Source organism: Talpa europaea (genome assembly GCF_964194135.1).
Source record: "Talpa europaea genome assembly, chromosome: 3".
Lineage (NCBI taxonomy): Eukaryota > Metazoa > Chordata > Mammalia > Eulipotyphla > Talpidae > Talpa > Talpa europaea.
Window position 1 is genome coordinate 105,587,162 of NC_140069.1, and position 18,267 is coordinate 105,605,428.

At 37.3% G+C, this 18,267-nt stretch overlaps 1 protein-coding gene across 1 annotated transcript in view; it reads left to right on the forward strand.

The window, feature by feature from the left end:
• NPSR1 (neuropeptide S receptor 1) overlaps window positions 1–18,267 on the forward strand; it is a gene marked incomplete at both ends in the record, with an annotated part of 112,705 nt that overhangs the window by 19,938 nt on the left and 74,500 nt on the right. Inside the window, 1 exon segment of the mRNA XM_084230774.1 lies at window positions 3,439–3,571. Within this exon segment, the coding sequence (XP_084086900.1) occupies window positions 3,439–3,571 (133 nt within the window).

The following is an 18,267-nucleotide window of genomic DNA, read 5'->3' on the forward strand; positions in this document are numbered from 1 at the left end:
AAATTCAGAAGATTCCTAAAGTAAATATTGAAGTGAAATATAAAGTTTACTTAGGAATTAATTACAAGAAAAACTTGGTCACGTACTATAAAAGAAAGGACAGGCTATCAAAATGTAAGGAAGACACGGAACTAAGAGTTAAATCTGTCTTAATAACATGTCCATGAAATTTCAATACAAATGCCAAATAGGATGTCTAAAAAAAAAGATTATGTTAAAATTTACTAATCATCTGGATAGAAAAATAACAAATTATTTTAATAGACCCTGAGGGGAAGAGGAGTGGAAGCTATAGAAGTAGGTTGATATATTATTTATCATAATGTGATATCCAAGTTTAAATAATTCTTGATGGTTATTAAAAATTAAACTTTAAATAACATTAATTCTTTAGTAGTTAATGCATGTGATAAAAGAGAATGGATAAGTTTCAAATGGCTAGAGGGGGGGAAATGACAATGTAAACACCAATGGCAAAGAAAATGTAAATGCTGAAAAATAGAAAGTAAAATGAGAAATACCATGTAAATTCTTACATATCACCAATCATAGTTTTTTGTAAAAATCACAACCCAAAGCAGTCTTAATTTAAGTCAAAATCAAACATTACCAGACTGCATAATTTTCACGCCTCAACATGGGAACTTGCTTCAGTCTCCCCAAGCCCCAGTGTCCAGCCCCATCACTGGGCTTCCCTGCTCTCCCCTCCCCTCCCCCCTTCCTGGACGTTCTCTGGTAATGAGTGTGAGGGTTATTCTTGCTGTGTTTTGCCAATTTGTTTTCTTTGGTTATCTATATCATACTCTAAAAAAGAATGAAATCAGCTGGTAATTATCTGTCACATTCTGACTTATTTCACTTAGCATAATTACCTCAAGCTTTATCACTTTTGTCCCCAAAGATACTATTTCATCTTTTTTAAAAGCTGACTGTCTTACTATATTTTTAGCTTTTATCTGTCCTTGTGCTTATTATACCGGGAGACAGTATAAAATAGTAGTAGTGTCTTTTGTTAGTCTACCTGAGTGATAATTCTCATTATACAATTTATTTACTATATGAATTTGGGAAAACTTAATTCCTAAATGCTTCGATTTCCTCAATTATAAAATGGAGATACAAACAGTGCGTACTTCAAACAAAGGTTGTTGTGAGGATGGAAAACACAGATCCGGGTACATAAAATATGCTTAGTGAACACTAGCTATTGTGAGTGAAATTCAGCATCTTTTAATTTGTTAAGGGCCCTCTAATTTCCTTTTCTGTTAACCTATATTAATCTTCATTACCCACTTTCTTCGTGGGCTATTAACATCTTGATATAGCTTAGAAATTAGTCCATTGCAATGAATTACAAAATATTTTCCAGGCTTATAAAAAAATTGGATGCTAATCACAGGAGATATTTGGTAGAAAATGAAACAAATGGTTACAAATATGTAAGTAAACAAATATATACATTAACATATAAATACTACTAAATCAGATCTAACAAATTAATGTCAGGACAAAGGTAATTCAAGGCAAAAAGAATTGTGCAGAAAAAGCAATTGACTCCTAGTAGAGATGAACTCTGTAGCAAAGACATAATGCAGTAATCAAATAAAAAATATCATATCACGTTAAAATACAAAAAAGAATTCTTAGGAGTAGAAGGTAATTTTAAGTTAGCATATAGATAATTTGATTGATAATATTCAAAAGTTTCATTTGTAGATATACAATGAATTTATTTATATTTTAAAGATTTATTTTTATTTATTTATGCATATAAAAACTGGGTTATAGACCAGAGGTGCAGGGGAGTGAGAGGAGTCACCAGAGACAGAGGGGGGAGCAGAACAGGAGCATATACTGAAATATACTGGTGATGGGAGCAGGGGCAACACAGGAGAGATCTGCTGTGCCATATGTGAGTTAGTTCCCTGGCCACCCTGCCTGTGGGTGAAGAACTCAGACAGTGACTGGAATACTATTTGGGCGCTGTCCTTGGCCAGTTTTAGTGCCCCTTACTGCCCTGTATCATACAGAGATCAGAACCAACAGGATTATACAAATTTAGAGACGGAGAACAGAGAGACAGAGAGAATGAGAGGCAGCTAGAGAGAGACTAATTTTAAGGGCCTTGTTCACATATTTGTGGAGACTGGCAAATTCATAAAGTGGGCAGAAGTTTGGAAATTCTGCCACAATTTCTTCCTGTGTTCTTTAAGGAATTCCTGAGGAAGAATTCCTTCTCGTCTGAGAAACCTCAGTTTACGTTCTGAATGGGTAATCTGCTTTAGTGAAAGTCAACAGACTGTGGATATTAATCTACAAAATGCCTTCACAGCAACATCTTACACTATTGCTTGACCAGCTAACTGGGCACTATAGCCCAGACAAGTTGATACATAAAATTTTACCATCACAAGGTGTTACATCAGGCTCTTCTTATGTCTTCCTCCTAATAGGAGAACCATAACAGGTTTCCATCTTAAACATGTGTATTGTTGCCAGGATTATGCCCAGACCTTTTGGGCTAATATCTCTTGGCTTTAAATTCCAGACTTGCCTCGGGATCCCCTTGGTCCCCTGTTCTTTTCCCATGGCTCAGCCTGTCCTGTCTCTGTGTCCATCTAAACCCAGTTTCCTGAGCTTCTGCTTACTCTGGGCTGTGGACTTTAAACAGATGAAAAGCTCTGTTTGAAGGGATTGTGGAAAACTTTTATGAAGTACTTGGCATTTTAAATAAGTAACATTCCTGATTTGTTTTTATTTTTACTAATTATATACTATTCAGTGAAACTTCAAAATAACTATATTATAAAATTCTGTCAGAGGAAAAAAGAGTAAAATAACCCATAATCACATCACCCTAGAATAACCACTCTTAACAGTTCAATACACTTCAGGGGTTTCCCTAAGTATATAATTTTGCAAAGTTGTAATCATACCCAATATACAATTTTATCATGTTTTTCCACTTAACATTGTATATAAGCATTTTTAATGTTGCCATATAGTCTTCAGGGCTGGCTTTGATAATAACTACACAATAGTTCACTGAATTGAAGTGCTTTATTTACTTAACTATTCTGTTATCTTTAAATACGTTCCAGTTTCTTCTTGCAATAAAAATGTACATCTTTGTGATTATAGTGTTGTTTTTCATGCCTTAAATTCTTTTACATAGATTTAAAATTGCTTGGTTAAAAATATAATTTTTTTTTGTCACTCGACATATATTTCCAGATAGATTTTTTTTAAACATTGCTTCAATTTTCAAAGCTATAAGTGTAAATAAGGACCACTGTTCTTTGATTTCTTGAGAGGAGGCTGTTGACATGTGGGGATATGAGGTTTGGGGGTAGACATTGCAGCACCAAAGCCAGGCTCTTGCATGTGGGTGAGTACCCTGGTCCTCACTGGCACTTTATGTCGCTTTGTTTCTCACAGACTGAGCAGTTGGTGACCTGGGGGGTCCTCTTTGTTTTCACCATTGCTGGAAACTCCACTGTGCTGTTCTCTACATGGAGGAGAAAGAGGAAGTCAAGAATGACCTTCTTTGTGACTCAGCTGGCCATCACAGGTTCGTGACAGTGCAGGAAGGAGAGAAGCAAGCTGAGAGGAAATTCTATGGCTCCTCACTTTTTATTATTTTACCAAAAGAAATAGTATACCAACAGGCCAAAAGACATTAGAAAACCCATGTTTAAATATTTCTTTTAGCAAACTTAATACATTTAAATAGCCATAAGATCCCGTTATAAAAATAACACACTAACAACAGATGTGAAGAATACCATAATCGGTGTCACCAAGTGGTTCTTTGGGGTTTCACTCTCCCTGCCACAGCAGCCTCCACAGTGCACCACAGTGATATCACCACATCATACCATACTATGAATCTAAGGCCTATATCCCTATATCTAATAATAAATGAAAAGTGTCAAGTACTTTGCAGATCTAAGTCTGTGGGCATTGCCTTTGAAATGTAAGTGACATGTACCATAATTGTTGGGCATAGTATAAGAACATAAGATCCGACCTGGGACCAGGGATGGCCATATAGTATGAATGCCTTGTGCCATGAGGGAATGGTGAATAAGATATTCTTCAGTTACAAAATTATTTATGAAACAGAGACACCCCTAGAGATGGGTAGAATCCAAATTGGTAGGGTTCATGTTCAAAGACAGATGACTTTAACGACTGTTTTGGTACATCTCAACTTGTGCTGTATTCTCAATTGTAGTAATAACAGTGGAAAGTTCTTTGAATTTAGACTTGAGTCACAACATACAAAATTATGACACTATAAATTATAAAAGGACCTTAGCCATGCTACCCATTGTTGATAGCCTGAAATTCCCTCTCCGTATCTACAACGTATAGCAAGTCCCTCTGCTTGAGCTGAACTACAGTAACCAGCCTGAAAAGCAAAGGCGTTGAGAAATCCAGAGATGGTAAGAGGAGCCTGAGTCACAGAGGCACTTAGGTTAGGAGAAAACTCCTTTACTCCCTCCTATGAGCAGGAGTGCCATTTTCACTCCTATAATTATAAGAGTCAAGGGTTATTAGTATCAACCAGAAAATACTGAGATGCCGAATTTCTGGATGAGGGTGTATTAACTTATTTTCACTATATTTCTTCAATTACAACATTGTAACTCACATTGTGCAGAACTATACTTTTAGAGAGTAAGAATTAAAAGGTGATGGATTATGGGTGCTGTGGGGGTAGGGGTGGTTTCGTAATACACCTGAAGAGGAACAAATCTCTACACCCAAGTCATATCGGTGTTATAAGTCAACATTACCTCAATTAAAAAAATCATACAATTTTTTGAAAAAAGATTTTAAAGATGGCAAGGATATGAGTTTGGAAGTTAAAGTGCTATCAACAATGGTTAATGAATTAAATTTTATAATGTCAAAGAGTGTATGTTCTATTCTAATTCATAGTCAGCTATATTAATCCAAGTTTAATTTCTAATGAATGTTCTTCTACTCTTTTTTATTTATTAATTCATTCTGGAAAAGTTAAGAAGTCAGTTGAGGAATTTTTTTTTTTAATTTCCTAGAGGAAAGTTTTACCAAAGGTCTAAGGTTGATCTAACTTCCTACATAAGATATTAACTTTTATTCCATATACATGTTGCCATGATCTCAATCCTTTGATAAAGGAGCTAAAATGTCAGAATGTAAGATACTTTGCTTAGGAGTCAACTGATCCTTGAGATTGATGTAAATGTGACTTGAGTCCCCTATGTCATGTTAATGTCTTCCCCAGGATTTTTTCAAGTGTTCTAGACCTTGCATTCTTATTCATCACTTCTGGTTCTTGCTTCCTAATTCCACTGACCTTTTACTTGCTCTCATGAATATCTTACCTTGCCTAGTTGGTATTTTTATTGTTAATTATATTATTCTCTGTCCTTAATAACACACTTGGCTCCCTTTTCCCTTATTTTCTTTAAAATCACCTCTAGAAATATGTATTTCTATATTTAAAATACTTTACTTAAATATTTCAGCCAACAGAAGGATAGTGCATCACAGAAAAGCAGTATGTTGAAATTGAATTTTATATATTTTAAAAAATTTCAGCTACCATCAAATACTTCTCATTTACCTTGCTCTAGCCTTATGTCTTATTACTTTTCTACTTTCTTTCTCCTTCAAATGTTTATTTATCTGAATTATGGAATTCTGTTTCACTTACTGCTTTGAAACTGTGGCCTTGGGAACATTACATCTTTCTTAAAAAGTCAGCCATCTTTTTTAAACAAAGGAAGTTGCTCCCTTAAAAATCACCTCTAGCCAGTTACAATAATAATCAAACATACACATTTTTAATGTATATTTCTGGATGGCAAGGGAGCTTTGAGCATAAAATATAGTCAAAATAACTGATAAAGGAATAAATAATTGAAATTTCACCATGAGTTATATTAATCTAGGCTAAAGTAGATTAATCATATTTACATATATCAAAGATAAAAATAAGCTAGTCTTAATTTGCATATATTTTGCAAATGTGTGCCCGTCTGCCTTTAAATTTTTTTCAGCTATACTTGAAATCCAATCCCCAGGACACAGACTGCGGTCAAAAGCAGCTTTGTTGGCACCATTGGCCCCATCATATATGGCCTGAGGGCCCGCTGGCACAAGCTGCACTTGAAAAAACAAAACCCAACCTGAGGGGTTGGTGAGGAAGCAAATATTGTTTAAAAATGAACAATGATGTAAAAAATAAAAAAATTAATAAAACAAAACAAAACACAGCCAAAGCAGGAGAGCTCTTCCAGCACCCCTGCCCAGTGTGAGCAGGCCCGGTGGGGCTCAAGCTGGCAGTGGTGTTTACCCGGTCAGGCACCCCGTCCCTGGGGAAGGCAGCACAAAGCTGGATTTGGTTTTCTGACCAATCAACTACTCTGTGCCTTTCAATTGATTAGCTAAGGGCATTGATATTTGGGAAATCAATGAAATCAGTATAAACAATTATTGCCAATTTCTTATTTTTCTCTGGGTATATTTGTAATTTGTTTCTATTCTTTTGTTCTCTTATTTTCTTCCCTTGCATGTTGATAGTTACTTTTTATGTAATATCCGCTTCCATTTTTATCTTCTTGGTATTTTTGTTCTAATGTTACCTGTGGTTTATGTGTTTGGTTCTGTACTTACAGCCGATCTTTAGTTGTGAGTAAATTAATTTTAAGCTCCTTCCACCAGTCCCCATTTTCACTCTCCCCTCCCATTATACTTTCTGATTTTATAGTCTTATTGCTACTAAATGAGGGTTCATTTTTTCATTAATAGCAATCCCTTTAATATTTCCTGCAAGGCATGTTTAGAGGAGATCAATGCCTTAGGCTGTTACTTATCTACATTTCTTTATCACTCCTTTGATTTCTGAGCATTAGCTCAGAGATTAGAGGCTTCCTGGTTGCAGGTCTTTTCCTTTCTGCACATTGAAAATGTCATGCCATTCCCTTCAGATCTATAAAATTTTTGCTGAGAAATTTGCTGATAGTCATACAGGGCTTCCTATATATGTGACTCTTCTTTTTTTTCTGGTTGCTTTAAGAATTTTTTTTTAATTGTTTGCCATTTTAATTATAAAGTATCTTGTGTGTCTGTTTGGGTTTATTTTGTTTGGAGTTCTTTGAACGTCTTGGATCTTGATATTTGTTTTCTTCCCCAGTTTGGAGAGGTTCTTAGCAATTATATCTTCATATAGGAATTCTACCCCTTTCTCTCCCCCTTCTGGAATCCTTATGGTTTGGATGCTGTTCCTCTTGATGCTGTCCCCTAAGTCTCTTTTGTTGTCTTCATTTGTTTTAAATTCTTTCCTCCTTTTGTTGTTCTTCTTGGATGGTTTCCATTACCACATTTTCTGTCTCAATATTTCTCTCCTCAGCCTCATTGAGCATATTTCTGATTTCCTGTGTTGCATTTTTAATTTCAACGATTGCATTCTTTATTTCTGTGATTTCTCTTTAGAGTTCTCTCATTTTTTTTTCCTGTCCTTGTGTTTCTTGTCTTGCACATCCATTGCTCTCTTAATTTCATCAGGCTGCTGCTCTGAAGTATCTTTGAGTAGTTTGGTTATTTCCGTTACATTACAGATTTCCCTCAATGTTTTGTCTTGATCCGTTGACTGGGGTGAATTCCTCTTCTTCCTTATTCTATTTGATGTTCTGTGATTATTTCTATGGATTGAGCTCCATGACTTTTCCTCCCAGCCCTACTGTAATGGTCTTGCTTTAGAATTGTACCCCAAGGGTGCTGTTTTCAGATGCTGTTCTTTCTGTTTTTGTGTTGGTTGAAACCTCGACCCAATCAGAATCAACAAAACTCAAGAGCAGCACAGGCTGATTGTCCACGAATCCAGTCTGTAGGGTGGAGACCAGGTAGGGCAGCTGATTGTATGTGATGGTTGCTGTAGTAGACTATCTAACTCAAAGCCTCCCTCAGTGCTGCAGCTGTGTGAGCTGAGGATATGCCTCTGCACTCACCATCTGGTAAAGGCTAATTAAGTTAAACCACTAGTAGTGTTCTCCTAGGAGCCCCAAAATTCAAATGACCTTTCAGCTTCAGTCTAATTCTAATCTCAGCAGGCTTTGCTGGTAGTATCTTTCTCCTGAGCCTCTGGCAAGAGCAGAGTGGCCAGGAACCTGTGGACTTGGTCCACATGCTGCTACTGGGAGAAACTGTAGATGCATAGTAGTTAGGCTTGTCCAATGCCTGTTAAGCCCACATGGGGGAAGGGCTGATGCTTCTCGGCATCACCAAGCCAGCTGCCATTTGTTCTTACGGTAAGGGGAGCTCATCCATCCAACTGTAAAGCACTAGGAGTTGAGCAGAAGGGTCAGTTCTGTGGGTGGTAAATGTTGTGACTTGTCTACTAGAAAAAGCCTTCCCTGCTCCTTGGTGGGCAGTGAGAATACACAGAGATTCAAAGTCTGATGATTGCCTCCAATCTCAGGAGGAAGAAGGGTGTGGGTCCTTCCTGCCTCTGTGCCATGAGTAATTCTAGAGGACTGTGCCCTCAAAATCCTGCCCCTCCTCCTGGGGTGCTCAGTTCCATGGCCACTGGGAACTGCACAGCTGTGTGGGCCCCTGTGCTCTTTGCCAGTGCTGTTTGTGGCTCCGCCCCCCTGCTCCTGAGGTTGTGACAGCACTGGTTCCTGACAGCCCACCTTCAGCCAAGCAGGGGTGTGGGTAATCAGACGCCCTCTCATAATAAGTTAATATAAAATGAATGAGATGTTAAGTCATTTTCTGGATGTACTTAGGAAATTATTTTCCTGTATCTGGAAAGTTTCCTAGATGTAGTTTCTCCTCAAGTCTTAAGGTGGGTTTAGTGAAAGAAACTAAAGAAAAGCTGGAAGTAATTATGTGTTCAAGAAGCAAGATATTTATAGGTAATTGTTGCAGAGATGGTGAAAGTCAGTGTTTCCAATGTTCTAGGAGGCAAATTGAGTGTCATGGAAAGTCATTAGAAACAGGGCCACAATAATTGAAGCTATGCTTTATTAAATGTTTATTATGTACATGACTCTGTGCTAAATTCTTTATATTATCTCATTTAATCCTACAACTTAGTCCTGTCATAATCCCCTTTCACAGACTGGGAAGTTAATGCTCAAAGAGGTTTAGATCTTCCTCTAAGTCATGCCGTGAGTGGAGGACCAGAAATTCAAACCCAGGCAGTCTATTTTCCAATAATATTATTTTTAACCATACCAAATGCACCTTCCCAGGAAGACTGTGTGGGATAAGTGACCCATGGGCACACTGAGCCACCTCAGGATGGAAACCCAGTGACACAGAGTGGAATGGAGAGTCTGGTGCCATATATTTAATAAATAAGTGGGGTTGAACAGCTAGAGCTTAAGAGTAACTAGGGATGATGGATATAAGAACTGAAGACAAGCCCCAAAGGCTGGTGAAAGTGCTGTGATTTAGTTTAAAATATCTATAGCTGAGCAGTTGGCTGGTTTCTAGCTTCCTCGGGGACAGCAGGATTGCCTCACTGGCAGACAGGCAGGACAGGGCCCCCAGAAATTGTCCTGCTCCATCTCAATGCCCCTCAAATCTGTGAAATGTCTGAATTGACTGTCACTTGAATGCTTCCTTGATGCCTGTTAAAGTGATAATATTCTAAACACTTATCTCTGACTTTTGTTTATTGCCTCCAAGAGTGAGTGAATTTCTGAGAGTTCTTAGAAAGGTAAGCATTCTGGGGCCAGTGGATGAAAAGGAGTAGGGACGAGGCCAAGGTCACTGAAGACAAATAGACAAATTTCACCCATTTCAAACTTTTTTTTAAAGATTTATTTATTTAAACCAGAACCAGGGTACAGACCAGATGTGCGGAAGGGTGAGAGGATTCACCAGAGACAGAGTGGGGAACAAACAGAACAGGTAGACAGACTGAAATACACTGCTGAGGGGAGCAGCAGGCAAGACAGGAGAGGTCTGCTCACCATGTGGGTTGTTCTGCCACCAGTGGGGATCAAGCCTGCACTGCAGAGGCTGCGGAAAGCTTCACAGTGCTGTGCTCAACTGCCTGCCCCACCAGGGAGGCCCCCATTTCAAACTTTTTCACTTCAAATTCTTCAAGGGGAGGCATTGAGGTTTTATATCAATGTATAGACAAACAAAATTTAACAGTTTCAGATTTTGTAAAGAGCTAAATGTGGCAACATTTTGAGTTTGCGATTTTAATCAACACCCCAATGGAGATGTGATTTTTTTTCCAAGTAATTATTCTTCTGTCAACTATTGTATTAAATTATCCTTTAAAATAATACAAGAATTTCCACAGTGTGGATGAATATATTGCTTTGCCATTGTTTTAGGGTATTCAGACTTGAGTTTAGATATCAGCAATTCTACTTCCTAGCTCTGTGACCTTGAAAAAGTGACTTCTTCGGATATCATTTTCTTAAAGCAAAAAGTGGGGATACCACACAGAGCTGTGGGGAGGATTAATGAGATCATATCTATGAAGTAAAAAGCCTAGAATAATTGTATGATAAATGCTAGCTATTAATGCCACCACTGTAGTAGTTTCATTTATTGAAACAACTTTATCAAAATTTTTTCATCACCTGCTGAAGAATGAAAAAGCATGATGTTAAAAAGTCCCTGAAAATAAAAGCCTATTGGTTTATAGAGTCATACTAGTTCCTAAAGTTAGGACAGGATTCTCTCTGTTTTTCGGTAATGATACACAGCTACTCACATATAATTTGTTTATTTTAAAATGGAAACTTCTGTTACACTCTAGCCAGTGTATCAGAGAAGAATCCACACCTAATTTGTCTGTTTCCCACTGTTACTCTGGAGGCACTCATTTGTGAAAACAAAGAACAACTCACTTACCAAGACACTTTAATGGAGGGAGTGTTTTCATTTGGCTCCTCTATATTTTGACTCATTCTCTTCTCTTCCACATTTTTTACTGCTTCAACAACAGTGTTAACTTACTCTTCTCTACATATTCCATAATGAATTTTTCCTCTAAGATGAGTCTTGAGAATGGAGAGAAACCAGATCTTGAAGCTGCTATTTTGGCACATTCTGCAATTTTTAGCACTTCCATTCTAACAATTTTCTGGATGAATTTAATGGTTGTTTATATTTTATGAGTTAAAGTGCCAATTAAAATTTATTAGTCATTTATCATCTTTAAGACTAACTTGTCGGTTTTATTCAAATGTAATAAAGAAGGGGAGCTAATGAGACTAACTCCCATTGAGTATTCAACAAACGAAAGAAAGATTTTTTTGGGCACACATTCAAATAACATTCTTCTTCTGATAAGGCCAAATCTTCCCATATTGGGAAAAGAAATTAGCTTTGCTTGAAGCACTTTCTGGAGAGCAATTTACTACTGAACTAAAGAAATTGCCACCCTCAAAACTTTCCTGTTAATTACCTTCCAGCAGAGAAAATTGAGAGGTTCAGAAAGGAAGGTGAGGCCAGGTGTGTTGAGGTACATAAGGCCAAAGGTAGGGTTCACTGCCTCTTTCCTATGCTGACTTCATTCACCTTTATTTCCTGGATTTTGAGTTACATACTCAGTTCATTTATTTACTTCCCTGGGGACCACCCTCTTACAGAATAAGAAGGAAAACTGCAGGGTACCCTGAGTGGAAGTTGTCCACAAAGAAAGGCATCGGCAGTCTGACTAGAAGCATAGATAGCATTCTACATGATTGTTAGTCGTGCATCTTTGACTTTCTTTATTTGGCCCAAGTTAAGATAAAAATTTAAGGAAACTCAATTTTCAATCAAGGCCTGGCTATCTGGAGGAGGCAGCAGTGATTTCCTGACTTTCTGGACTGGTTATTGCAGATGTAGGTTGACTTTCTGGGCTTGTGGACCAGAGTTCTATTTTTATATACCTTTCAGTATCTGCCTTATTATAATCAGTCTCAATATATTCTTTGTCCTTATATTTTTAAATTTGCCTTATTAGTTATAGTCTACAAATTTCCTCTATTCACCTATTTCATAGGTAAATTAAATTTCTATTAAAAGCATTCAATTGTCTCATATTTTATACTAATATTTTATTCAATAGTTATTGTATAAATTTTTATCATTTTTATTAGGTTCCTAAAGACTCCTCATTAGGATATCTTCAATGTAAGCTTATGAGCTTCATCTCTCTGTTCTCTTTCTCTCTATCTCTCACACACACATACACATACACACACACTCACAAAAAAAATTAAACCATTGACACACACACATACACACACATCCTTTTAGTATTATCTTTGACCTTGCTTTAAATTTTATTTGTGTGATATTAATATCAGGTTCATCTACTTTCTTTTTATTGCATCTGATTGCTAAGCATTAAATTAAAAAATAATAATATGGTATTTTAAAACATATTTATAGCATTTGTCTTCTGCCTTGTGCTTATGCTTGCAATGATTACCAGCAAGTATTTCTATGTTTACATATTTCAGTGCACACCAAAGATTCTGGGTACCTCTATTCTGATACAACTTTCAATTTTCTGAAATACTTTGGTAATTTTTCCCCTTTCACAATTGTTGGTTGAATTGGATTCTCAAGCAACTGACACTTATAAAAATCTTTTTCTAGCAGCCACAAAAATGACAATATGTAAGTGCATAAAAATCTTGAATTCACAACACAGATCTCCAAATATGTTTCTCCATTGACTACTGAAATTTCATTTTACGAAGGAGAAGTCTAAAATCAATCTTATTATGTCTTTACAGAATGTCACATTTTCCTTTGTTTCCAGGTTATGTTTTGTTTTTCCCTTTTCAGGATTCATGCTTTTACCTGCTTATATCTGCTGGTCTGATAGGTCAGTTCTGTTACTTTCCTTATAAGATCTTTTGATATCAGATTAAACTGGTTTCTTTGCTCATTTTTTTTTTTTTATGTCTGAATGTTGATGGTGTTCCATTTGTTCTGATCTGATTCAGGAACACTAAATATCCATAGGCAATAAATATGATTTTTGTCTCTCATCATTTAACTATCTTGGTCCTATTCCTCTGCATTTGAAAGAATTATCTAAACTTTTCCTAATCATTGATTCGATTTAGATTCCATTATCAGCAGTATTAACTCAACTTTTATCATTTTCAAAGTATCTAAAAGTTGTTTTTCTTAAGGTTACTCTCAAAACATTCATTGTTAATATCTAGTGCCTTTTTATTTCTGTCAGTTTTTTCAGTATTTCCCATTCACAACTTATCTAATGTGTTATTACCTCATCTTTTGCCTTTTATTTCATAATGTCATTGTTTCTTAAAATGTACAAAGAAAACAAGACAGACGCCAAAAATTTTAAGTGTTGCCTAATCAGTTTTCCTATGTATATTCTTTTTTCCTGACATTTGTGCTCCTTTCTACTTAATGCTACAAAATCTCTCTACTATCTGACTTACTCTACTTAAGTATTCTTAATTGGCTAACATCTAATAAATGCATGTGCCTTTCATGCAGATTGTTCCTACAGTGGCTTCACAATGCCATCACTGTTCCCTACTCTAAATGTTTCAAAAGAAGCTGAACGTTTCAAGAGATAGTCTATGCTTATAAAGAAAATATTTTTTGAGAGGAAAAGAAGGTATTATCTTATCACTGTGGGAATGATTTAATTAAAAGAAAATGAATACTTCCTCAAGAATTCTCTTCTTTAGAAAAATTGGGTTGCTCTTGTTCCTTACCTCTACTTCAGCACACTGTGAACTAGGAAAGGAACTCACCCTCACTAACCCTTCTTTCTCTCTTCTCTAAAATGAAGGGGTTATCTGAATGATCTTAAGAGGCTAGACGTGATCTAGATACAATAGCCCTGTGATTCTAATTACAAGTTCAGGGGAATTTTATCTCTTCAGATGTTTGCTAATTAAACTATTTTGACTATAACAAGTGCCACAGGCCATCTTTATAAATGAGCCTGTGGCTTAATAATGGTAGTATCGGGCTCTGACCCACATGATGGAATGTGGTGATAATAAGGTTGACTCCCTATCCTGTTGCTTGCTAGCTCCCTGGGCTTCCTGCTTCAATATGCTACAACTCCATATTTGACTTCTTTATTTGTTCCTTCCTTTCCTCATTCAACAAATATTAAGTACTTAATATGATAAGGGATTGTACTAGGTACAATAGTGCCCACACCCCTATCCACGGGGGCTAGATTCCAAGACTGCCAGTGGCTGCCTGAAGCTGGGTAATACTGAACCCTCTGTATATTATGTTTCCACTTGTATACATATACTTAAGATAAGTCACAGTAAGAGATTAACAAAAATAACTGCTAATAAAATAGATTATAACAATATACTATAAAAAATGTTAGATGAAAGTGGTCTCTTTCTTTCTCAAAATATCGTGGTATAGGTAATATTTTGGGATCATGCCTGACCACAGGCAACTGAAACTGTGAAAAGGAAAATTGCAGATAAGGGGGAACTGTTATGCTAAGAATGCGGTAGTAAATTTGATTATAATTAACATGGCAAATAATAAAGCAGTGAAGGGAATAATTTTGTTTTTATCATGTAAAGTTCATGAGAGGAACAAATAAAGAAGTCAAATAAGCCTGGGGCTTGATTTGCTTTGGCAATTCAGTAGTATCATCAAGGATCCTGTCCTGATGGTAAAAGGCATCATCCTAAACCTTGCTCCCATTTCTTGTTGTATTCATTTGCTGGGGCTGCCAAAGACTGGGTGCCTTACACAAGCAAAATTTATTTTCTCATAGTTCTGGAGGCTAGAAATTCAAGATGGAATTGTTGGCTAGTCTGGTATCCTCTGAGACCTCTCTCCTTGGCTTGTGGACAATTGTCTTCTTGTCTTTCCAGGTCTTTCCTCTGTGTATGCAAATATCTGTGTTCCCAGCTCCTTTTCTTGTAAGGGCAAGTTATCAGGACCCAACCATATGACCTCATTTGACCTTACTTACCTTTTCACAGTCCCTATGTTCAAATACAGTCACATCCTGAGGTACTAGATGTTCAGACTTCAACATATGATTTTGGGAGAAACACAATTCAACCCATAATAGACACCCACCTTCTAATAACTCAGGAGAACCCCTGTCCACGTGGGTGGAGGAAGACTGGACTTCTAGAAGTTTTCTCAGCAGTGTAAGAAGGCACCCTTCCCAGAACAGTTCTTGAAAACATTTACATGTACCTCACTGACTTACTTTAGTTGTATGTTCTTATTTGAATCAACCAGTGAGAACTAGATTTATGGCTGTACCAATAAGCTGAGGCTGAAGTCGAATGTCCCTCTCCTTGAGATCTAGCTTTCCCCAAACATATGGGCCAAATAGGTGGGAGAGATACTTGAATTAAAAGCCAGAGCGCTTATCAAAAGGAGATGTCACAGTGGTAGCTGTCCATGCACACTACAAATGTTAAGAGGGACACAGAGACAGAGTCCTCACCCTCAGGAGCATCTATTTATGGGAGGGAAAAATATTTTTTTCAGTTCTTCAGGACTGGGGCAGCCAGGCACTTAATACCTGTATTCCAGAGGGAAGAATAATATACTTCTTCCCAGGAGTTGGGGCCTTCTGATATCATTGATAATTAAAAACACTATAACACTGCCTCAGAAAGGGAATATTTATAAAGTTATGATGCTATCCTCTTCATTGTAACATGGGAGAATTAACACAGATAAACTATCATCATGTTTCTCTTCCTGATGCTCATATGGAAAGGTGAGTGGTAACCACCAACCTTCAAGGTGTTTACAATTATCATCCTTTCCAACCTTAATCCAGACTTATGAGCTAGATACTCCCATTTTCCATATGTGTATAATGAAAGGGGAAGTGTCCTGCCATGAGCCTTCAAGAACCTCCTGTACACTGCCCCCTCACCTTCCCCCTGGACTTGACACAAGAATGAAGAACTTGGAGTCGTAAATTGTCATTTTCCTCTAAAAGAAACTTAAAAGTGCCCATATCTGTTCAAGGCCCCTTTGAGAATTGGCAGCCTGCTACCTTTCCAGGACCACTTGCAGTCACTCCGAGAATCCCCAGGAGTGTGAGAGGAGAGGCCACTCTGTCCCATGCAGCGATGCCCCTGGTCCACCCATTACCGGCTTCATTCAGGATGAATTTTGCCAAAAACTCTAAGTGTTAAGAACTGGTTCCAGTACCTAATTTTGGTAATTAAGGGAAATTTTACAGCTTCCGGTGACATAATTCTGGTTCCTTGGTCAGTAAAAACAGTGTGGCAATTTTTATATGCACAGAGATTGGAAAAGATCTATGATGAACTTTTTCTGCCACAAAAATCTCATTACATCCTCCTGAATCCCCAAGGTTTTTATACAATTGGGTCATTGTATCAAAATTCAAGGAATGAACGGTTGTGTTAAAAATGTATTGATACAACATACTTTCTAGGCAAATACAATTCCTAATACTCCAGACTTATAAATCTACTACCTTGCTGGCCATGTCTAACAATGCTCTTCTTCATTCACAGTTTTCCCCATCTCAATTGGATCTGGCCTTGCTGGGTGGGGTGGGGGATTGGGGTAACACTCACAGGTGGGGGGCTGAGGCCAGCTCTCCTCAGCTCTACCAAAACTGCCTTCCCTCTGAGACCATGGGGCTCACGAAATCATGAAATCATCTGACTTTGAAATGAGTACATCAGAAATTTGACCACTTCCTGCCACCTCTATTGCTTCCACTGTTTTGAACAATCATCTCTTTTTTGGCTTACTTCAAAAGCTTCCTAATAAGTCATCCTGCTTCTATATTTCCCTCCTCATAGTCTGTGCCAAGGATGGCAAATTATGTTCTTCAAGTGAAACCAATCAAATGCCTGTTTTCATAAATATAAGTTTTATTGTAACTCAGCCAGGTCCATTTGTTTGCTTATTGTTTATGGCTGTTTTTGTGCTAAAATGGCCAAGTTGAACAGATGTGACAGAGGTTGGATGGTCCCCAATACCCAGAATAATTACTGTCTAACCCACTAATGAAAAAATGTACTGAGCTCCATGTTCTCAACTCAGCAATCTGAGAGGTCCTTTTGAAATGACAGTCAACTCAGGTTAGGCCTCTGCTCACATCCTTTCTATGTCTCTCCTTTCTCCTAGGGAGTAAAATCATAAAAGCTTTCAAAAGGTTTTATGATCTGAGTTTTCCGTTACCTCCCTGACTTCCTCTCCTGCCACTCTCCCCCTCAGTTGCTCTGCTCCTGCCCAAAGGAGCGCTTGCTGTTCTTTCAACCTGACAGGCATAATCCTACCTCAGTGCCTTTGGACATGCTGTACTTTTCCCCAGATAATTTATATGGCTTACTATCTCTTGTGCTTCAAAAATCATGAATACTATTTTTTGGGACTCTCTTTAACCAACTTAATTGATACAGCATACCTGTCCCATGCCCTAGAGTTCTTGAGATTTCCTTCACTCTGATATGCTTTTCCTATTTCATTTTTCACAGCCATTGTCATCTTCTACTATGCATTAATTTACTTATGTATTGAATTTATCCTTGATTTTTGGCCCTTAAAATGAAGGACAGGGATCTTTGTTTTGTTCAACTAGAACTGAGAAAAGGGCCTGACACAGAGTAGTCATTTGCTAAATATTTATTGAGGGAGTTAATGAGTAAATGAATTAATGAAAACTAATACAAACTATTTATAGGTTCAAAAACTCTACTAAGCACTGTGGGTTCGTACACCAAAATAAAATGTGATATGTTGCTTTACAGAAAGAATTTATTATTACATACACAGTTGAAGGAGTTCAGGAAGAATACAATGGAATATAATTATCACTAAAGTGACTAGTTTAGCCAAATATACAGAGCAGATTCAAGTTGAGACAGAGCAGTACAACGTACTTTGGGAAGACTTCATGCAACACATGGAATTATTTTCCCTATTTGCTTCCAGGTCAGTTTCTGTCACTGAGGAGTACAGACAGGGAATTGGAAGAGAGATGGTTGGCCTCACAAAGCAGGAGCAGATGGCAAATACAAGATTATCATGGAGGCTATCTAAGCTGGTTCTTAGAAGTCATTTGATTTCCTGTTTTGGTGCTGCAGGTAGCTAAGATCACATTAAGCTTTCTAGCATTCAGGTATTTTTGACTTTATGAACTCAAACCAAAGCTTCCCTGAGCCTTGAGTCTCTAATTTCTTGTATCTAAAATCTTTCCTGCTTGGAAAACCTAAAAAGCAACTTTTTGACCAAACCTGAGAGGTTTGGTTAGTTTGCAGAAGA